Below are 16,888 nucleotides of genomic sequence, written 5' to 3'. Positions count from 1 at the left end.
GGGGTGTTTCTCCTCTCATTTGGGGTGGTTTTTCTCCCTTTTGGGGTGGTTTTTCTCCCTTTTGGGGTGTTTTCTCTCTGTTTGGGGAGTTTCTCCTCCTGTTTGGGGTGTTTTTTCTCCCTTTTTGGGTGTTTTTTCTCCCTTTGGGGTGTTTTTTCTCCCTTTTGGGGTATTTTTTCTGCCTTTTGGGGTGTTTCTCCTCCCGTTTGGGGTGTTTCTCCTCCCGTTTGGGGTGTTTTTTCTCCCTTTTGGGGTGTTTTTTCTCCGTTTGGGGAGTTTCTCCTCCCGTTTGGGGTGTTTTTTCTCGCTTTTTGGGTGGTTTCTCTCCCTTTTGGGGTGTTTTCTCTCTGTTTGGGGAGTTTCTCCTCCCGTTTGGGGTGTTTTTTCTCGCTTTTTGGGTGGTTTCTCTCCCTTTTGGGGTGTTTTTTCTGCCTTTTGGGGTGTTTTTTCTGCCTTTTGGGGTGGTTTCTCTCCCTTTTGGGGTGGTTTCTCTCCCTTTTCGGGTGTTTTCCCTCCCTTTTTGGGTGTTTTCCCTCCCTTTTTTGGGGTTCCCCTCACTTTCGGGGTGTCCCCCCTCTCTCTCTCCCCAGAACATGATCACGGGGACGGCGCCGCTCGACGGCTGCATCTTGGTGGTGGCGGCCACCGACGGGCAGATGCCCCAAACCCGGGAGCACCTTCTGCTGGCCAAGCAGGTGGGGGGATCTGTGGGGCTGGGGGGGGATCTGTGGGGCTGGGGGGGGATCTGTGGGGCTGGGGGGGGAATCTATGGGGCTGGGGGGGGAATCTGTGGGGCTGGGGGGGGATCTGTGGGGCTGGGGGGGAATCTGTGGGGCTGGAGGGGGATCTGTGGGGCTGGGGGGGGAATCTATGTGGCTGGGGGGGGAATCTGTGGGGCTGGAGGGGGATCTGTGGGGCTGGGGGGGGAATCTATGGGGCTGGGGGGGGGAATCTGTGGGGCTGGAGGGGGGAATCTATGGGGCTGAGGGGGATCTGTGGGGCTGGGGGGGGAATCTGTGGGGCTGGAGGGGGATCTAAGGGGCTGGGGGGGGAATCTATGTGGCTGGGGGGGGAATCTGTGGGGCTGGAGGGGGATCTGTGGGGCTGGGGGGGGAATCTATGGGGCTGGGGGGGGAATCTGTGGGGCTGGAGGGGGGAATCTATGGGGCTGGAGGGGGATCTGTGGGGCTGGGGGGGGAATCTGTGGGGCTGGAGGGGGATCTAAGGGGCTGGGGGGGGAATCTATGGGGCTGGAGGGGGATCTATGGGGCTGGGGGGGGAATCTGTGGGGCTGGAGGGGGATCTGTGGGGCTGGGGGGGGAATCTGTGGGGCTGGGGGGGATCTATGGGGCTGGGGGGGGAATCTGTGGGGCTGGAGGGGGATCTGTGGGGCTGGGGGGGAATCTGTGGGGCTGGGGGGGAATCTGTGGGGCTGGGGGGGAATCTATGGGGCTGGAGGGGGATCTATGGGGCTGGGGGGGGAATCTGTGGGGCTGGAGGGGGATCTGTGGGGCTGGGGGGGGGGGGAATCTATGGGGCTGGGGGGGATCTGTGGGGCTGGGGGGGGAATCTGTGGGGCTGGAGGGGGATCTATGGGGCTGGGGGTCTATGGGGCTGGGGGGGATCTGTGGGGCTGGGGGGGGAATCTATGGGGCTGGGGGGGATCTGTGGGGCTGGGGGGAATCTGTGGGGCTGGAGGGGGATCTGTGGGGCTGGGGGGGGAATCTATGGGGCTGGGGGGGATCTGTGGGGCTGGGGGGGGAATCTGTGGGGCTGGAGGGGGATCTATGGGGCTGGGGGGGGAATCTATGGGGCTGGGGGGGATCTGTGGGGCTGGGGGGGGAATCTATGGGGCTGGGGGGGATCTGTGGGGCTGGGGGGGAATCTGTGGGGCTGGAGGGGGATCTATGGGGCTGGGGGGGGAATCTGTGGGGCTGGAGGGGGATCTATGGGGCTGGGGGGGGAATCTGTGGGGCTGGAGGGGGATCTATGGGGCTGGGGGGGGAATCTATGGGGCTGGGGGTGGGATCTATGGGGCTGGGGGGGGGATCTGTGGGGCTGGGGAGGGCGATGGGGGGTGTTTATGGGGCCAGAAGGGGGCTGGAGGGGCGATGTGTGGGGCTGGGGGATTGATCTATGGGGCTGGGGGGGTGATATGTGGGGCTGGGGGAGGATATCTGTGGGGCTGAGAAGAATCTATGGGGCTAAGAGTAATGTTTGGGGCTGAGAAGAATCTGTGGGGCTGAGAAGAATCTATGGGGTCGGGAGGAATCTGTGGGGCCAAGAAGAATCTATGGGGCTGAGAGGAATCCGTGGGGCTGAGAGGAATCCGTGGGGCTGAGAAGAATCTGTGGGGCTGAGAGGAATCTGTGGGGCCAAGAAGAATCTATGGGGCTAAGAGGAATCTATGGGGCTGAGAGGAATCTGTGGGGCCGAGAGGAATCTATGGGGCCGAGAGGAATCTATGGGGCCAAGAGGAATCCGTGGGGCCGAGAGGAATCCGTGGGGCTGAGCAGAATCTATGGGGCTAAGAGGAATCTGTGGGGCCAAGAAGAATCTGTGGGGCTAAGAGGAATCTGTGGGGCCGAGAGGAATCCGTGGGGCCGAGAGGAATCTGTGGGGCCAAGAAGAATCTATGGGGCTAAGAGGAATCTGTGGGGCTAAGAGGAATCTGTGGGGCTGAGAAGAATCCGTGGGGCCGAGAGGAATCCATGGGGCCGAGAGGAATCTATGGGGCTAAGAGGAATCCGTGGGGCCGAGAGGAATCTGTGGGGCCGAGAAGAATCTATGGGGCTAAGAGGAATCTGTGGGGCTGAGAAGAATCTGTGGGGCTGAGAGGAATCTGTGGGGCCAAGAGGAATCTATGGGGTCACGAGGAATCCGTGGGGCCGAGAGGAATCCATGGGGCCGAGAGGAATCCATGGGGCCGAGAGGAATCTATGGGCCTAAGCGGAATCCGTGGGGCCGAGAGGAATCCGTGGGGCCGAGAGGAATCCATGGGGCTGAGAAGAATCTATGGAGCTAAGAGGAATCTGTGGGGCCGAGAGGAATCCGTGGGGCCGAGAAGAATCTGTGGGGCCCAGAAGAATCTATGGGGCTAAGAGGAATCTGTGGGGTCACGAGGAATCCGTGGGGCCGAGAGGAATCCGTGGGGCTGAGCAGAATCTATGGGGCTAAGAGGAATCTGTGGGGCCAAGAAGAATCTGTGGGGCCAAGAAGAATCTGTGGGGCTAAGAGGAATCTGTGGGGCTGAGAGGAATCCGTGGGGCCGAGAGGAATCTATGGGGCCAAGAGGAATCTGTGGGGTCACAAGGAATCCGTGGGGCCGAGAGGAATCCGTGGGGCTGAGAAGAATCTATGGGGCTAAGAGGAATCTGTGGGGCCAAGAAGAATCTATGGGGCTAAGAGGAATCTGTGGGGCCGAGAGGAATCCGTGGGGCCGAGAAGAATCTGTGGGGCCAAGAAGAATCTATGGGGCTAAGAGGAATCTGTGGGGCTGAGAAGAATCTATGGGGCTAAGAGGAATCTGTGGGGCTAAGAGGAATCTGTGGGGCTGAGAAGAATCCGTGGGGCCGAGAGGAATCCATGGGGCCGAGAGGAATCTATGGGGCTAAGAGGAATCCGTGGGGCTGAGAGGAATCCGTGGGGCTGAGAAGAATCTGTGGGGCTGAGAGGAATCTGTGGGGCCAAGAAGAATCTATGGGGCTAAGAGGAATCTATGGGGCTGAGAGGAATCTGTGGGGCCGAGAGGAATCTATGGGGCCGAGAGGAATCTATGGGGCCAAGAGGAATCCGTGGGGCCGAGAGGAATCCGTGGGGCTGAGCAGAATCTATGGGGCTAAGAGGAATCTGTGGGGCCAAGAAGAATCTGTGGGGCTAAGAGGAATCTGTGGGGCCGAGAGGAATCCGTGGGGCCGAGAGGAATCTGTGGGGCCAAGAAGAATCTATGGGGCTAAGAGGAATCTGTGGGGCTAAGAGGAATCTGTGGGGCTGAGAAGAATCCGTGGGGCCGAGAGGAATCCATGGGGCCGAGAGGAATCTATGGGGCTAAGAGGAATCCGTGGGGCCGAGAGGAATCTGTGGGGCCGAGAAGAATCTATGGGGCTAAGAGGAATCTGTGGGGCTGAGAAGAATCTGTGGGGCTGAGAGGAATCTGTGGGGCCAAGAGGAATCTATGGGGTCACGAGGAATCCGTGGGGCCGAGAGGAATCCATGGGGCCGAGAGGAATCCATGGGGCCGAGAGGAATCTATGGGGCTAAGCGGAATCCGTGGGGCCGAGAGGAATCCGTGGGGCCGAGAGGAATCCATGGGGCTGAGAAGAATCTATGGGGCTAAGAGGAATCTGTGGGGCCGAGAGGAATCTGTGGGGCCAAGAGGAATCTATGGGGTCACGAGGAATCCGTGGGGCCGAGAGGAATCCATGGGGCCGAGAGGAATCCATGGGGCCGAGAGGAATCTATGGGCCTAAGCGGAATCCGTGGGGCCGAGAGGAATCCGTGGGGCCGAGAGGAATCCATGGGGCTGAGAAGAATCTATGGAGCTAAGAGGAATCTGTGGGGCCGAGAGGAATCCGTGGGGCCGAGAAGAATCTGTGGGGCCCAGAAGAATCTATGGGGCTAAGAGGAATCTGTGGGGTCACGAGGAATCCGTGGGGCCGAGAGGAATCCGTGGGGCTGAGCAGAATCTATGGGGCTAAGAGGAATCTGTGGGGCCAAGAAGAATCTGTGGGGCCAAGAAGAATCTGTGGGGCTAAGAGGAATCTGTGGGGCTGAGAGGAATCCGTGGGGCCGAGAGGAATCTATGGGGCCAAGAGGAATCTGTGGGGTCACAAGGAATCCGTGGGGCCGAGAGGAATCCGTGGGGCTGAGAAGAATCTATGGGGCTAAGAGGAATCTGTGGGGCCAAGAAGAATCTATGGGGCTAAGAGGAATCTGTGGGGCCGAGAGGAATCCGTGGGGCCGAGAAGAATCTGTGGGGCCAAGAAGAATCTATGGGGCTAAGAGGAATCTGTGGGGCCAAGAAGAATCTATGGGGCTAAGAGGAATCTGTGGGGCTAAGAGGAATCTGTGGGGCTGAGAAGAATCCGTGGGGCCGAGAGGAATCCATGGGGCCGAGAGGAATCTATGGGGCTAAGAGGAATCCGTGGGGCCGAGAGGAATCTGTGGGGCCGAGAAGAATCTATGGGGCTAAGAGGAATCTGTGGGGCTGAGAAGAATCTGTGGGGCTGAGAGGAATCTGTGGGGCCAAGAGGAATCTATGGGGTCACGAGGAATCCGTGGGGCCGAGAGGAATCCATGGGGCCGAGAGGAATCCATGGGGCCGAGAGGAATCTATGGGCCTAAGCGGAATCCGTGGGGCCGAGAGGAATCCGTGGGGCCGAGAGGAATCCATGGGGCTGAGAAGAATCTATGGAGCTAAGAGGAATCTGTGGGGCCGAGAGGAATCCGTGGGGCCGAGAAGAATCTGTGGGGCCCAGAAGAATCTATGGGGCTAAGAGGAATCTGTGGGGTCACGAGGAATCCGTGGGGCCGAGAGGAATCCGTGGGGCTGAGCAGAATCTATGGGGCTAAGAGGAATCTGTGGGGCCAAGAAGAATCTGTGGGGCCAAGAAGAATCTGTGGGGCTAAGAGGAATCTGTGGGGCTGAGAGGAATCCGTGGGGCCGAGAAGAATCTATGGGGCCAAGAGGAATCTGTGGGGTCACAAGGAATCCGTGGGGCCGAGAGGAATCCGTGGGGCTGAGAAGAATCTATGGGGCTAAGAGGAATCTGTGGGGCCAAGAAGAATCTATGGGGCTAAGAGGAATCTGTGGGGCCGAGAGGAATCCGTGGGGCCGAGAGGAATCTGTGGGGCCAAGAAGAATCTATGGGGCTAAGAGGAATCTGTGGGGCTGAGAAGAATCTATGGGGCTAAGAGGAATCTGTGGGGCTAAGAGGAATCTGTGGGGCTGAGAAGAATCCGTGGGGCCGAGAGGAATCCATGGGGCCGAGAGGAATCTATGGGGCTAAGAGGAATCCGTGGGGCTGAGAGGAATCCGTGGGGCTGAGAAGAATCTGTGGGGCTGAGAGGAATCTGTGGGGCCAAGAAGAATCTATGGGGCTAAGAGGAATCTATGGGGCTGAGAGGAATCTGTGGGGCCGAGAGGAATCTATGGGGCCGAGAGGAATCTATGGGGCCAAGAGGAATCCGTGGGGCCGAGAGGAATCCGTGGGGCTGAGCAGAATCTATGGGGCTAAGAGGAATCTGTGGGGCCAAGAAGAATCTGTGGGGCTAAGAGGAATCTGTGGGGCCGAGAGGAATCCGTGGGGCCGAGAGGAATCTGTGGGGCCAAGAAGAATCTATGGGGCTAAGAGGAATCTGTGGGGCTAAGAGGAATCTGTGGGGCTGAGAAGAATCCGTGGGGCCGAGAGGAATCCATGGGGCCGAGAGGAATCTATGGGGCTAAGAGGAATCCGTGGGGCCGAGAGGAATCCGTGGGGCCGAGAAGAATCTATGGGGCTAAGAGGAATCTGTGGGGCTGAGAAGAATCTGTGGGGCTGAGAGGAATCTGTGGGGCCAAGAGGAATCTATGGGGTCACGAGGAATCCGTGGGGCCGAGAGGAATCCATGGGGCCGAGAGGAATCCATGGGGCCGAGAGGAATCTATGGGGCTAAGCGGAATCCGTGGGGCCGAGAGGAATCCGTGGGGCCGAGAGGAATCCATGGGGCTGAGAAGAATCTATGGGGCTAAGAGGAATCTGTGGGGCCGAGAGGAATCTGTGGGGCCAAGAGGAATCTATGGGGTCACGAGGAATCCGTGGGGCCGAGAGGAATCCATGGGGCCGAGAGGAATCCATGGGGCCGAGAGGAATCTATGGGGCTAAGCGGAATCCGTGGGGCCGAGAGGAATCCGTGGGGCCGAGAGGAATCCATGGGGCTGAGAAGAATCTATGGAGCTAAGAGGAATCTGTGGGGCCGAGAGGAATCCGTGGGGCCGAGAAGAATCTGTGGGGCCCAGAAGAATCTATGGGGCTAAGAGGAATCTGTGGGGCCACGAGGAATCCGTGGGGCCGAGAGGAATCCGTGGGGCTGAGCAGAATCTATGGGGCTAAGAGGAATCTGTGGGGCCAAGAAGAATCTGTGGGGCCAAGAAGAATCTGTGGGGCTAAGAGGAATCTGTGGGGCTGAGAGGAATCCGTGGGGCCGAGAGGAATCTATGGGGCCAAGAGGAATCTGTGGGGTCACAAGGAATCCGTGGGGCCGAGAGGAATCCGTGGGGCTGAGAAGAATCTATGGGGCTAAGAGGAATCTGTGGGGCCAAGAAGAATCTATGGGGCTAAGAGGAATCTGTGGGGCCGAGAGGAATCCGTGGGGCCGAGAAGAATCTGTGGGGCCAAGAAGAATCTATGGGGCTAAGAGGAATCTGTGGGGCTGAGAAGAATCTATGGGGCTAAGAGGAATCTGTGGGGCTAAGAGGAATCTGTGGGGCTGAGAAGAATCCGTGGGGCCGAGAGGAATCCATGGGGCCGAGAGGAATCTATGGGGCTAAGAGGAATCCGTGGGGCCGAGAGGAATCTGTGGGGCCGAGAAGAATCTATGGGGCTAAGAGGAATCTGTGGGGCTGAGAAGAATCTGTGGGGCTGAGAGGAATCTGTGGGGCCAAGAGGAATCTATGGGGTCACGAGGAATCCGTGGGGCCGAGAGGAATCCGTGGGGCCGAGAGGAATCCATGGGGCCGAGAGGAATCTATGGGGCTAAGCGGAATCCGTGGGGCCGAGAGGAATCCGTGGGGCCGAGAGGAATCCATGGGGCTGAGAAGAATCTATGGAGCTAAGAGGAATCTGTGGGGCCGAGAGGAATCCGTGGGGCCGAGAAGAATCTGTGGGGCCCAGAAGAATCTATGGGGCTAAGAGGAATCTGTGGGGTCACGAGGAATCCGTGGGGCCGAGAGGAATCCGTGGGGCTGAGCAGAATCTATGGGGCTAAGAGGAATCTGTGGGGCCAAGAAGAATCTGTGGGGCCAAGAAGAATCTGTGGGGCTAAGAGGAATCTGTGGGGCTGAGAGGAATCCGTGGGGCCGAGAGGAATCTATGGGGCCAAGAGGAATCTGTGGGGTCACAAGGAATCTGTGGGGCCGAGAGGAATCCGTGGGGCTGAGAAGAATCTATGGGGCTAAGAGGAATCTGTGGGGCCAAGAAGAATCTATGGGGCTAAGAGGAATCTGTGGGGCCGAGAGGAATCCGTGGGGCCGAGAAGAATCTGTGGGGCCAAGAAGAATCTATGGGGCTAAGAGGAATCTGTGGGGCTGAGAAGAATCCGTGGGGCCGAGAGGAATCCATGGGGCCGAGAGGAATCTATGGGGCTAAGATGAATCCGTGGGGCCGAGAGGAATCTGTGGCGCTGAGAGGAATCTATGGGGCTAAGAGGAATCCGTGGGGCCGAGAGGAATCTGTGGGGCCGAGAAGAATCTATGGGGCCGAGAGGAATCTATGGGGTCACAAGGAATCTGTGGGGCCAAGAAGAATCCGTGGGGCTGAGAGGAATCTATGGGGCTGAGAGGGGACATAATCTATGGGGCTTGCAGGGAATCTATGGGGCTGAGAGAAATCCACGGGGCTGGGAGAGACGGATGTGTGGGGCAGCACAAAAGTCACCGAGAGCCCGACGGTGGGAGCGGAGCTGGAACCTCAGCCCCCCCCCCCGCCGCCCCACATCTCCTCTCCCTGCCCCACATCTCCCTGCCCCACAGGTGGGGGTGCAGCACGTGGTGGTCTACGTCAACAAGGCGGACGCGGTGGGGGACCCCGAGCTGCTGGCGCTGGTGGAACTGGAAGTGCGGGAGCTGCTGGCCGAATTCGGCTACGACGGCGAGCGCACCCCCGTCATCGTCGGCTCCGCGCTCTGCGCCCTACAGGTCAGACCCACGGCGCGACCCACGGCGCGACCCACGGCGCGCTGACGACCCGCGGCGCGACCCGCGGCGCGCTGACGACCCGCGGCGCGGCACGGCTTCGCCCCGCGGCGCGGCGATGTCCGGTGTTCTGCCCCACAACTCTCTGCCCCACTTCTGCCCCACAACCTGCCCTAATCCATCCCCCTCTCTCTGCCCCACAACCTGCCCCATTGCACCCCACTTCTGCCCCGCGTTTCCACTCCTTCCACCCCACACCCTGCCCCACACTCCCCCGCACCCTGCCCCACACTCCCCCGCACCCTGCCCCACACTCCCCCACATCTGCCCCACACCCCCGAAATCCTGCCCCACACCCCCGAAATCCTGCCCCACACCCCCGAAATCCTGCCCCACATTCCCCCAAATCTGCCCCACATTCCCCCAAATCTGCCCCACACCCCCAAAATCCTGCCCCACACCCCCGAAATCCTGCCCCACATTCCCCCAAATCTGCCCCACATCCCCTAATTGTGCCCCACATCCCCAAATCCTGCCCCACATCCCCCTAAATCCTGCCCCACATCCCCCCAAATCCTGCCCCACACCCCCTAAATCCTGCCCCACACCCCCTAAATCCTGCCCCACACCCCCTAAATCCTGCCCCACATTCCCCCAAATCTGCCCCACATGCCCTAATTGTGCCCCACATCCCCTAATTGTGCCCCACATCCCCTAATTGTGCCCCACACCCCCCAAATCCGTCCCACACCCCCCCAAATCCTGCCCCACACCCCCAAATCCTGCCCCACACCCCTCAAATCTGCCCCACACTCCCCCAAATCCTGCCCCACATCCCCTAATCGTGCCCCACACCCCCCAAATCCGCCCCACACCCCCCCAAATCCGCCCCACACCCCCCCAAATCCTGCCCCACACCCCCCCAAATCCTGCCCCACACCCCCCAAATCTGCCCCACACTCCCCCAAATCCTGCCCCACATCCCCTAATCGTGCCCCACACCCCCCCAAATTGTGCCCCACACCCCCCAAATCCGCTCCACACCCCCCAAATCCACCCCACACCCCCCAAATCCTGCCCCACACCCCCCAAATCTGCCCCACACTCCCCCAAATCTGCCCCACACTCCCCCAAATCCTGCCCCACATCCCCTAATCGTGCCCCACACCCCCCAAATCCGCCCCACACCCCCCAAATCCTGCCCCACACCCCCCAAATCCTGCCCCACACCCCCCCAAATCCACCCCACACCCCCCAAATCCACCCCACACCCCCCAAACCCTGCTCCACATCTCCCCTCCTTCCGCCCCACACCCTGCCCCACATCTCCTTCTCCCCCCCCCCCCCCCCAGGACCGCGACCCCGAACTGGGCCTGAACTCGGTGCTGAAGCTGCTGGACGCCATCGACACCCACATCCCGCTGCCGCCCCGCGACCTCGACAAACCCTTCCTGCTTCCCGTCGAATCCGTCCACTCCATTCCCGGTAATTTCCCAGCCCCACGGCCTGCCCCACGCTGCCGGCCCCACACCTTTTCCGATCTCCCAACACCCCACGGCTAGGTCGCGGCACCGTGGTGACGGGAACGCTGGAACGCGGCACCATCCGGAAAGGCGACGAGTGCGAATTCCTGGGATACAACCGCCACCTGCGGACGGTGGTGACGGGTGAGGGAAGACGTTCTGCCCCACAAGTCCGCCCCACGGCGCCGCCCCACGTTAAATTTTTTATTTTTTTTTTTTTTTCCCCGCGTTAATTTTGTTTTCCGGCCAGGGATCGAGATGTTCCATAAAAGCCTGGAACGGGCGGAAGCCGGGGATAACCTGGGAGCGCTGCTGCGGGGGCTGAAGCGGGAAGACGTGCGGAGAGGGATGGTGATGGGGAAACCGGGAACGCTGGAGGCGCATCAGAAAGTGGAGGCGCAGGTCGGTGTGGGGCAGGGGTGTGGGGCAGGGGTGTGGGGCAGGGAGAGGGGAATGGGGGGGCAGGAGGCAGGATTTGGGGGATGCAGCGGGGCGGGAGAGGGGATGCGGGGTGGGGAGAGACGAGATGGGGGGGGGGGGGGGGCGGAACGGGCGAGATGTGGGGCAGGAGAGGGGCGAGATGTGGGGCAGGGTTTGGGGGAGTGAGAAGAGAAGATGTGGGGCGGGAGGAGCATGATGTGGGGCAGGATTTGGGGGGTGGAGGGATAAGATGTGGGGCAGGATTTGGGGGGTGGAGGGATAAGATGTGGGGCAGGAGAGAAGCGAGATGTGGGGCGGGATTTGGGGGAGTGAGAAGAGAAGATGTGGGGCGGGAGGAGCATGATGTGGGGCAGGATTTGGGGGGTGGAGAGACAAGATGTGGGGCAGGATTTGGGGGAATGAGAAGATGCGGGGCAGGAGGGGCAAGTGTGGGGCGGGATTTGGGGTGCAGAGAGCAGCAGTGGGGCAGAAGAGGGGCGAGATGTGGGGCAGGATTTGGGGGGTGGAGGGATAAGATGTGGGGCAGGAGAGAAGCGAGATGTGGGGCAGGATTTGGGGGAATGAGAAGAGAAGATGTGGGGCGGGAGGAGCAAGCTGTGGGGCAGGATTTGGGGGGTGGAGAGATAAGATGTGGGGCAGGAGAGAAGCGAGATGTGGGGCGGGATTTGGGGGAATGAGAAGATGTGGGGCAGGAGGGGCAAGTGTGGGGCAGGATTTGGGGTGCGGAGAGCAGCAGCGGGGCGGAAGAGGGGCGAGATGTGGGGCAGGATTTGGGGTGTGGAGAGACAAGATGTGGGGCAGGAGAGAAGCGAGATGTGGGGCAGGATTTGGGGGAATGAGAAGAGAAGATGTGGGGCGGGAGGAGCATGATGTGGGGCAGGATTTGGGGGGTGGAGAGACAAGATGTGGGGCAGGATTTGGGGGAATGAGAAGATGTGGGGCAGGAGGGGCAAGTGTGGGGCAGGATTTGGGGTGCAGAGAGCAGCAGCGGGGCGGAAGAGGGGCGAGATGTGGGGCAGGATTTGGGGTGTGGAGAGACAAGATGTGGGGCAGGATTTGGGGGTGTGGAGAGACAAGATGTGGGGCAGGAGAGAAGCGAGATGTGGGGCAGGATTTGGGGGAATGAGAAGAGAAGATGTGGGGCGGGAGGAGCAAGCTGTGGGGCAGGATTTGGGGGGTGGAGAGACAAGATGTGGGGCAGGAGAGAAGCGAGATGTGGGGCGGGATTTGGGGGAGTGAGAAGATGTGGGGCAGGAGGGGCAAGTGTGGGGTGGGATTTGGGGTGCAGAGAGCAGCAGTGGGGCAGAAGAGGGGCGAGATGTGGGGCAGGATTTGGGGTGTGGAGAGACAAGATGTGGGGCAGGATTTGGGGGTGTGGAGAGACAAGATGTGGGGCAGGAGAGAAGCGAGATGTGGGGCAGGATTTGGGGGAATGAGAAGAGAAGATGTGGGGCGGGAGGAGCATGATGTGGGGCAGGATTTGGGGGGTGGAGAGACAAGATGTGGGGCAGGATTTGGGGGAATGAGAAGATGCGGGGCAGGAGGGGCAAGTGTGGGGCGGGATTTGGGGTGCAGAGAGCAGCAGTGGGGCAGAAGAGGGGCGAGATGTGGGGCAGGATTTGGGGGGTGGAGGGATAAGATGTGGGGCAGGAGAGAAGCGAGATGTGGGGCAGGATTTGGGGGAATGAGAAGAGAAGATGTGGGGCGGGAGGAGCAAGCTGTGGGGCAGGATTTGGGGGGTGGAGAGATAAGATGTGGGGCAGGAGAGAAGCGAGATGTGGGGCGGGATTTGGGGGAATGAGAAGATGTGGGGCAGGAGGGGCAAGTGTGGGGCAGGATTTGGGGTGCGGAGAGCAGCAGCGGGGCGGAAGAGGGGCGAGATGTGGGGCAGGATTTGGGGTGTGGAGAGACAAGATGTGGGGCAGGAGAGAAGCGAGATGTGGGGCAGGATTTGGGGGAATGAGAAGAGAAGATGTGGGGCGGGAGGAGCATGATGTGGGGCAGGATTTGGGGGGTGGAGAGACAAGATGTGGGGCAGGATTTGGGGGAATGAGAAGATGTGGGGCAGGAGGGGCAAGTGTGGGGCAGGATTTGGGGTGCAGAGAGCAGCAGCGGGGCGGAAGAGGGGCGAGATGTGGGGCAGGATTTGGGGTGTGGAGAGACAAGATGTGGGGCAGGATTTGGGGGTGTGGAGAGACAAGATGTGGGGCAGGAGAGAAGCGAGATGTGGGGCAGGATTTGGGGGAATGAGAAGAGAAGATGTGGGGCGGGAGGAGCAAGCTGTGGGGCAGGATTTGGGGGGTGGAGAGACAAGATGTGGGGCAGGAGAGAAGCGAGATGTGGGGCGGGATTTGGGGGAGTGAGAAGATGTGGGGCAGGAGGGGCAAGTGTGGGGTGGGATTTGGGGTGCAGAGAGCAGCAGTGGGGCAGAAGAGGGGCGAGATGTGGGGCAGGATTTGGGGTGTGGAGAGACAAGATGTGGGGCAGGATTTGGGGGTGTGGAGAGACAAGATGTGGGGCAGGAGAGAAGCGAGATGTGGGGCAGGATTTGGGGGAATGAGAAGAGAAGATGTGGGGCGGGAGGAGCATGATGTGGGGCAGGATTTGGGGGGTGGAGAGACAAGATGTGGGGCAGGATTTGGGGGAATGAGAAGATGTGGGGCAGGAGGGGCAAGTGTGGGGCAGGATTTGGGGTGCGGAGAGCAGCAGCGGGGCGGAAGAGGGGCGAGATGTGGGGCAGGATTTGGGGTGTGGAGAGACAAGATGTGGGGCAGGATTTGGGGGTGTGGAGAGACAAGATGTGGGGCAGGAGAGAAGCGAGATGTGGGGCAGGATTTGGGGGAATGAGAAGAGAAGATGTGGGGCGGGAGGAGCATGATGTGGGGCAGGATTTGGGGGGTGGAGGGATAAGATGTGGGGCAGGAGAGAAGCGAGATGTGGGGCAGGATTTGGGGGAGTGAGAAGAGAAGATGTGGGGCGGGAGGAGCATGATGTGGGGCAGGATTTGTGGGGGTGGAGAGACAAGATGTGGGGCAGGAGAGAAGCGAGATGTGGGGCGGGATTTGGGGGAGTGAGAAGATGTGGGGCAGGAGGGGCAAGTGTGGGGCGGGATTTGGGGTGCAGAGAGCAGCAGTGGGGCAGAAGAGGGGCGAGATGTGGGGCAGGATTTGGGGTGTGGAGAGACAAGATGTGGGGCAGGATTTGGGGGTGTGGAGAGACAAGATGTGGGGCAGGAGAGAAGCGAGATGTGGGGCAGGATTTGGGGGAATGAGAAGAGAAGATGTGGGGCGGGAGGAGCATGATGTGGGGCAGGATTTGGGGGGTGGAGGGATAAGATGTGGGGCAGGAGAGAAGCGAGATGTGGGGCAGGATTTGGGGGAGTGAGAAGAGAAGATGTGGGGCGGGAGGAGCATGATGTGGGGCAGGATTTGTGGGGGTGGAGAGACAAGATGTGGGGCAGGAGAGAAGCGAGATGTGGGGCGGGATTTGGGGGAGTGAGAAGATGTGGGGCAGGAGGGGCAAGTGTGGGGCGGGATTTGGGGTGCAGAGAGCAGCAGTGGGGCAGAAGAGGGGCGAGATGTGGGGCAGGATTTGGGGTGTGGAGAGACAAGATGTGGGGCAGGATTTGGGGGTGTGGAGAGACAAGATGTGGGGCAGGAGAGAAGCGAGATGTGGGGCAGGATTTGGGGGAATGAGAAGAGAAGATGTGGGGCAGGATTTGGGGGAATGAGAAGAGAAGATGTGGGGCGGGAGGAGCATGATGTGGGGCAGGATTTGGGGGGTGGAGAGACAAGATGTGGGGCAGGATTTGGGGGTGTGGAGAGACAAGATGTGGGGCAGGAGAGAAGCGAGATGTGGGGCAGGATTTGGGGGAATGAGAAGAGAAGATGTGGGGCGGGAGGAGCATGATGTGGGGCAGGATTTGGGGGGTGGAGAGACAAGATGTGGGGCAGGATTTGGGGGAATGAGAAGATGCGGGGCAGGAGGGGCAAGTGTGGGGCGGGATTTGGGGTGCAGAGAGCAGCAGTGGGGCAGAAGAGGGGCGAGATGTGGGGCAGGATTTGGGGTGTGGAGAGACAAGATGTGGGGCAGGATTTGGGGGTGTGGAGAGACAAGATGTGGGGCAGGAGAGAAGCGAGATGTGGGGCAGGATTTGGGGGAATGAGAAGATGTGGGGCAGGAGGGGCAAGTGTGGGGCAGGATTTGGGGTGCGGAGAGCAGCAGCGGGGCGGAAGAGGGGCGAGATGTGGGGCAGGATTTGGGGTGCGGAGAGACAAGATGTGGGGCAAGATGTGGGGCAGGATTTTGGAGGCGGAGAGACAAGATGCGGGGCAGGATTTGGGGGTGTGGAGAGCAGCCGTGGGGTGGAAGAGGGGCGAGATGTGGGGCAGGATGCGGGGCATGAGCGGAGGAGGGGAACGCCGCCGCCGCCGCCGTGGGGCAGGACGAGGCGAGCTGGGCCGTGGGGCGAAGCACCGTAACGGGACCTCGGGGAGTCGCGGGGCAGGCGCCGTGGGGCTGCCCCACGGCCGCCCCCCAAGCCCGTTCTGCGCCCCCCCAGGTTTACGTGCTGAGCCCGCAGGAGGGCGGCCGCCACAAACCCTTCGTGTCGCTCTACGCGCCCGTCATGTTCTCCCACACGTGGGACATCGCCTGCCGCGTCCTCCTGCCCCCCAACAAGGTACACGGCCCCACACCCTGCCCCACGGCGCGACCCACGGCGCGACCCGTACCCTGCCCCACGGCGCGACCCGCGTCCTCCTCCGCACCCCACATCCCGCTCTGCGTTGTGCCCCCAAATCCAGGCCCGCATCCCGCCCCGCTGTTCCCCACACCCGGCCCCACACCCTGCCCCACATCCAGCCCATCCTGCCCCGCTCTGCCCCACGCTGTGCCCCAGATCCCGCCCCACATCCCCCTCTGTTGTCCCGCAACCTGCGACATCGCGTCCCCTGTCCCGCCCCACGGCCCACCCCGCACCGTGCCCCACATCATACCCCCTGTCCAGCCCCACACCCTGCCCCACATCCAGCCCATTCTACCCTGCTCTGCCCCACATCCTGCCCCACATCCCCCTGTGTCCCACAACCTGCAACATCACGTCCCCTGTCCTGCCCCACACATTCCCCGCCCCACACATTCCCCACCCCACACACATTCCCACCCCACACACATTCCCTGCCCCACACATTCCCCACCCCACACATTCCCACCCCACACACATTCCCACCCCACACACATTCCCAGCCCCACACCTTCCCCGCCCCACACATTCCCACCCCACACACATTCCCACCCCACACACATTCCCAGCCCCACACCTTCCCCGCCCCACATCCCGCCCCACACCTTCCCCGCCCCACACATTCCCCGCCCCACACATCCCACCCCACACAATACCCCACACACACCTTCCCCACCCCACACCTTCCCCACCCCACACATTCCTGCCCACACACATTCCCACCCCACACACATTCCCAGCCCCACACCTTCCCCGCCCCACATCCCGCCCCACACCTTCCCCGCCCCACACATTCCTGCCCACACACATTCCCCGCCCCACACATTCCCACCCCACACACATTCCGCCCCACACATTCCCCCGCCCCACACCTTCCCTGCCCCACACATTCCTGCCCACACACATTCCCCGCCCCACACATTCCCCGCCCCACACATCCCACCCCACACAATACCCCACACACACATTCCCACCCCACACCTTCCCCACCCTACACCTTCCCCACCCCACACATTCCTGCCCACACACATTCCCACCCCACACACATTCCCGCCCCACACATTCCCCTGCCCCACACCTTCCCCGCCCCACACCTTCCCCGCCCCACACCTTCCTGCCCCACACATTCCCACCCCACACCTTCCCTGCCTCACGCATCCCACCCTACGCAATACCCCCCACACACCTTCCCTGCCCCACATCCCGCCCCACACCTTCCCCGCCCCACACCTTCCCCGCCCCACACATTCCCACCCCACACCTTCCCTGCCTCATGCATCCCACCCCACG

The 16,888-nt window shown here is 61.1% G+C and overlaps 1 protein-coding gene across 1 annotated transcript; it reads left to right on the top strand.

The window, feature by feature from the left end:
• Positions 1 to 569: 569 nt before the first annotated feature.
• Positions 570 to 16,477, top strand: TUFM (Tu translation elongation factor, mitochondrial; the record flags this gene model as incomplete). The annotated part of the gene is made up of 8 exons (XM_049797126.1): positions 570 to 695; positions 8,729 to 8,893; positions 10,243 to 10,375; positions 10,453 to 10,557; positions 10,664 to 10,815; positions 15,416 to 15,745; positions 16,141 to 16,194; positions 16,339 to 16,477. Coding segments are annotated over exons 1-8 (1,180 nt in total), but the record flags the coding sequence as incomplete, so codon positions are not given.
• Positions 16,478 to 16,888: the final 411 nt, after the last annotated feature.

This window comes from Accipiter gentilis, unplaced genomic scaffold, assembly GCF_929443795.1.
Source record: "Accipiter gentilis unplaced genomic scaffold, bAccGen1.1, whole genome shotgun sequence".
Lineage (NCBI taxonomy): Eukaryota > Metazoa > Chordata > Aves > Accipitriformes > Accipitridae > Astur > Astur gentilis.
The sequence above is the reverse complement of the archived record's forward strand: the minus strand, read 5'-3'. Positions and strand labels throughout refer to the sequence as shown.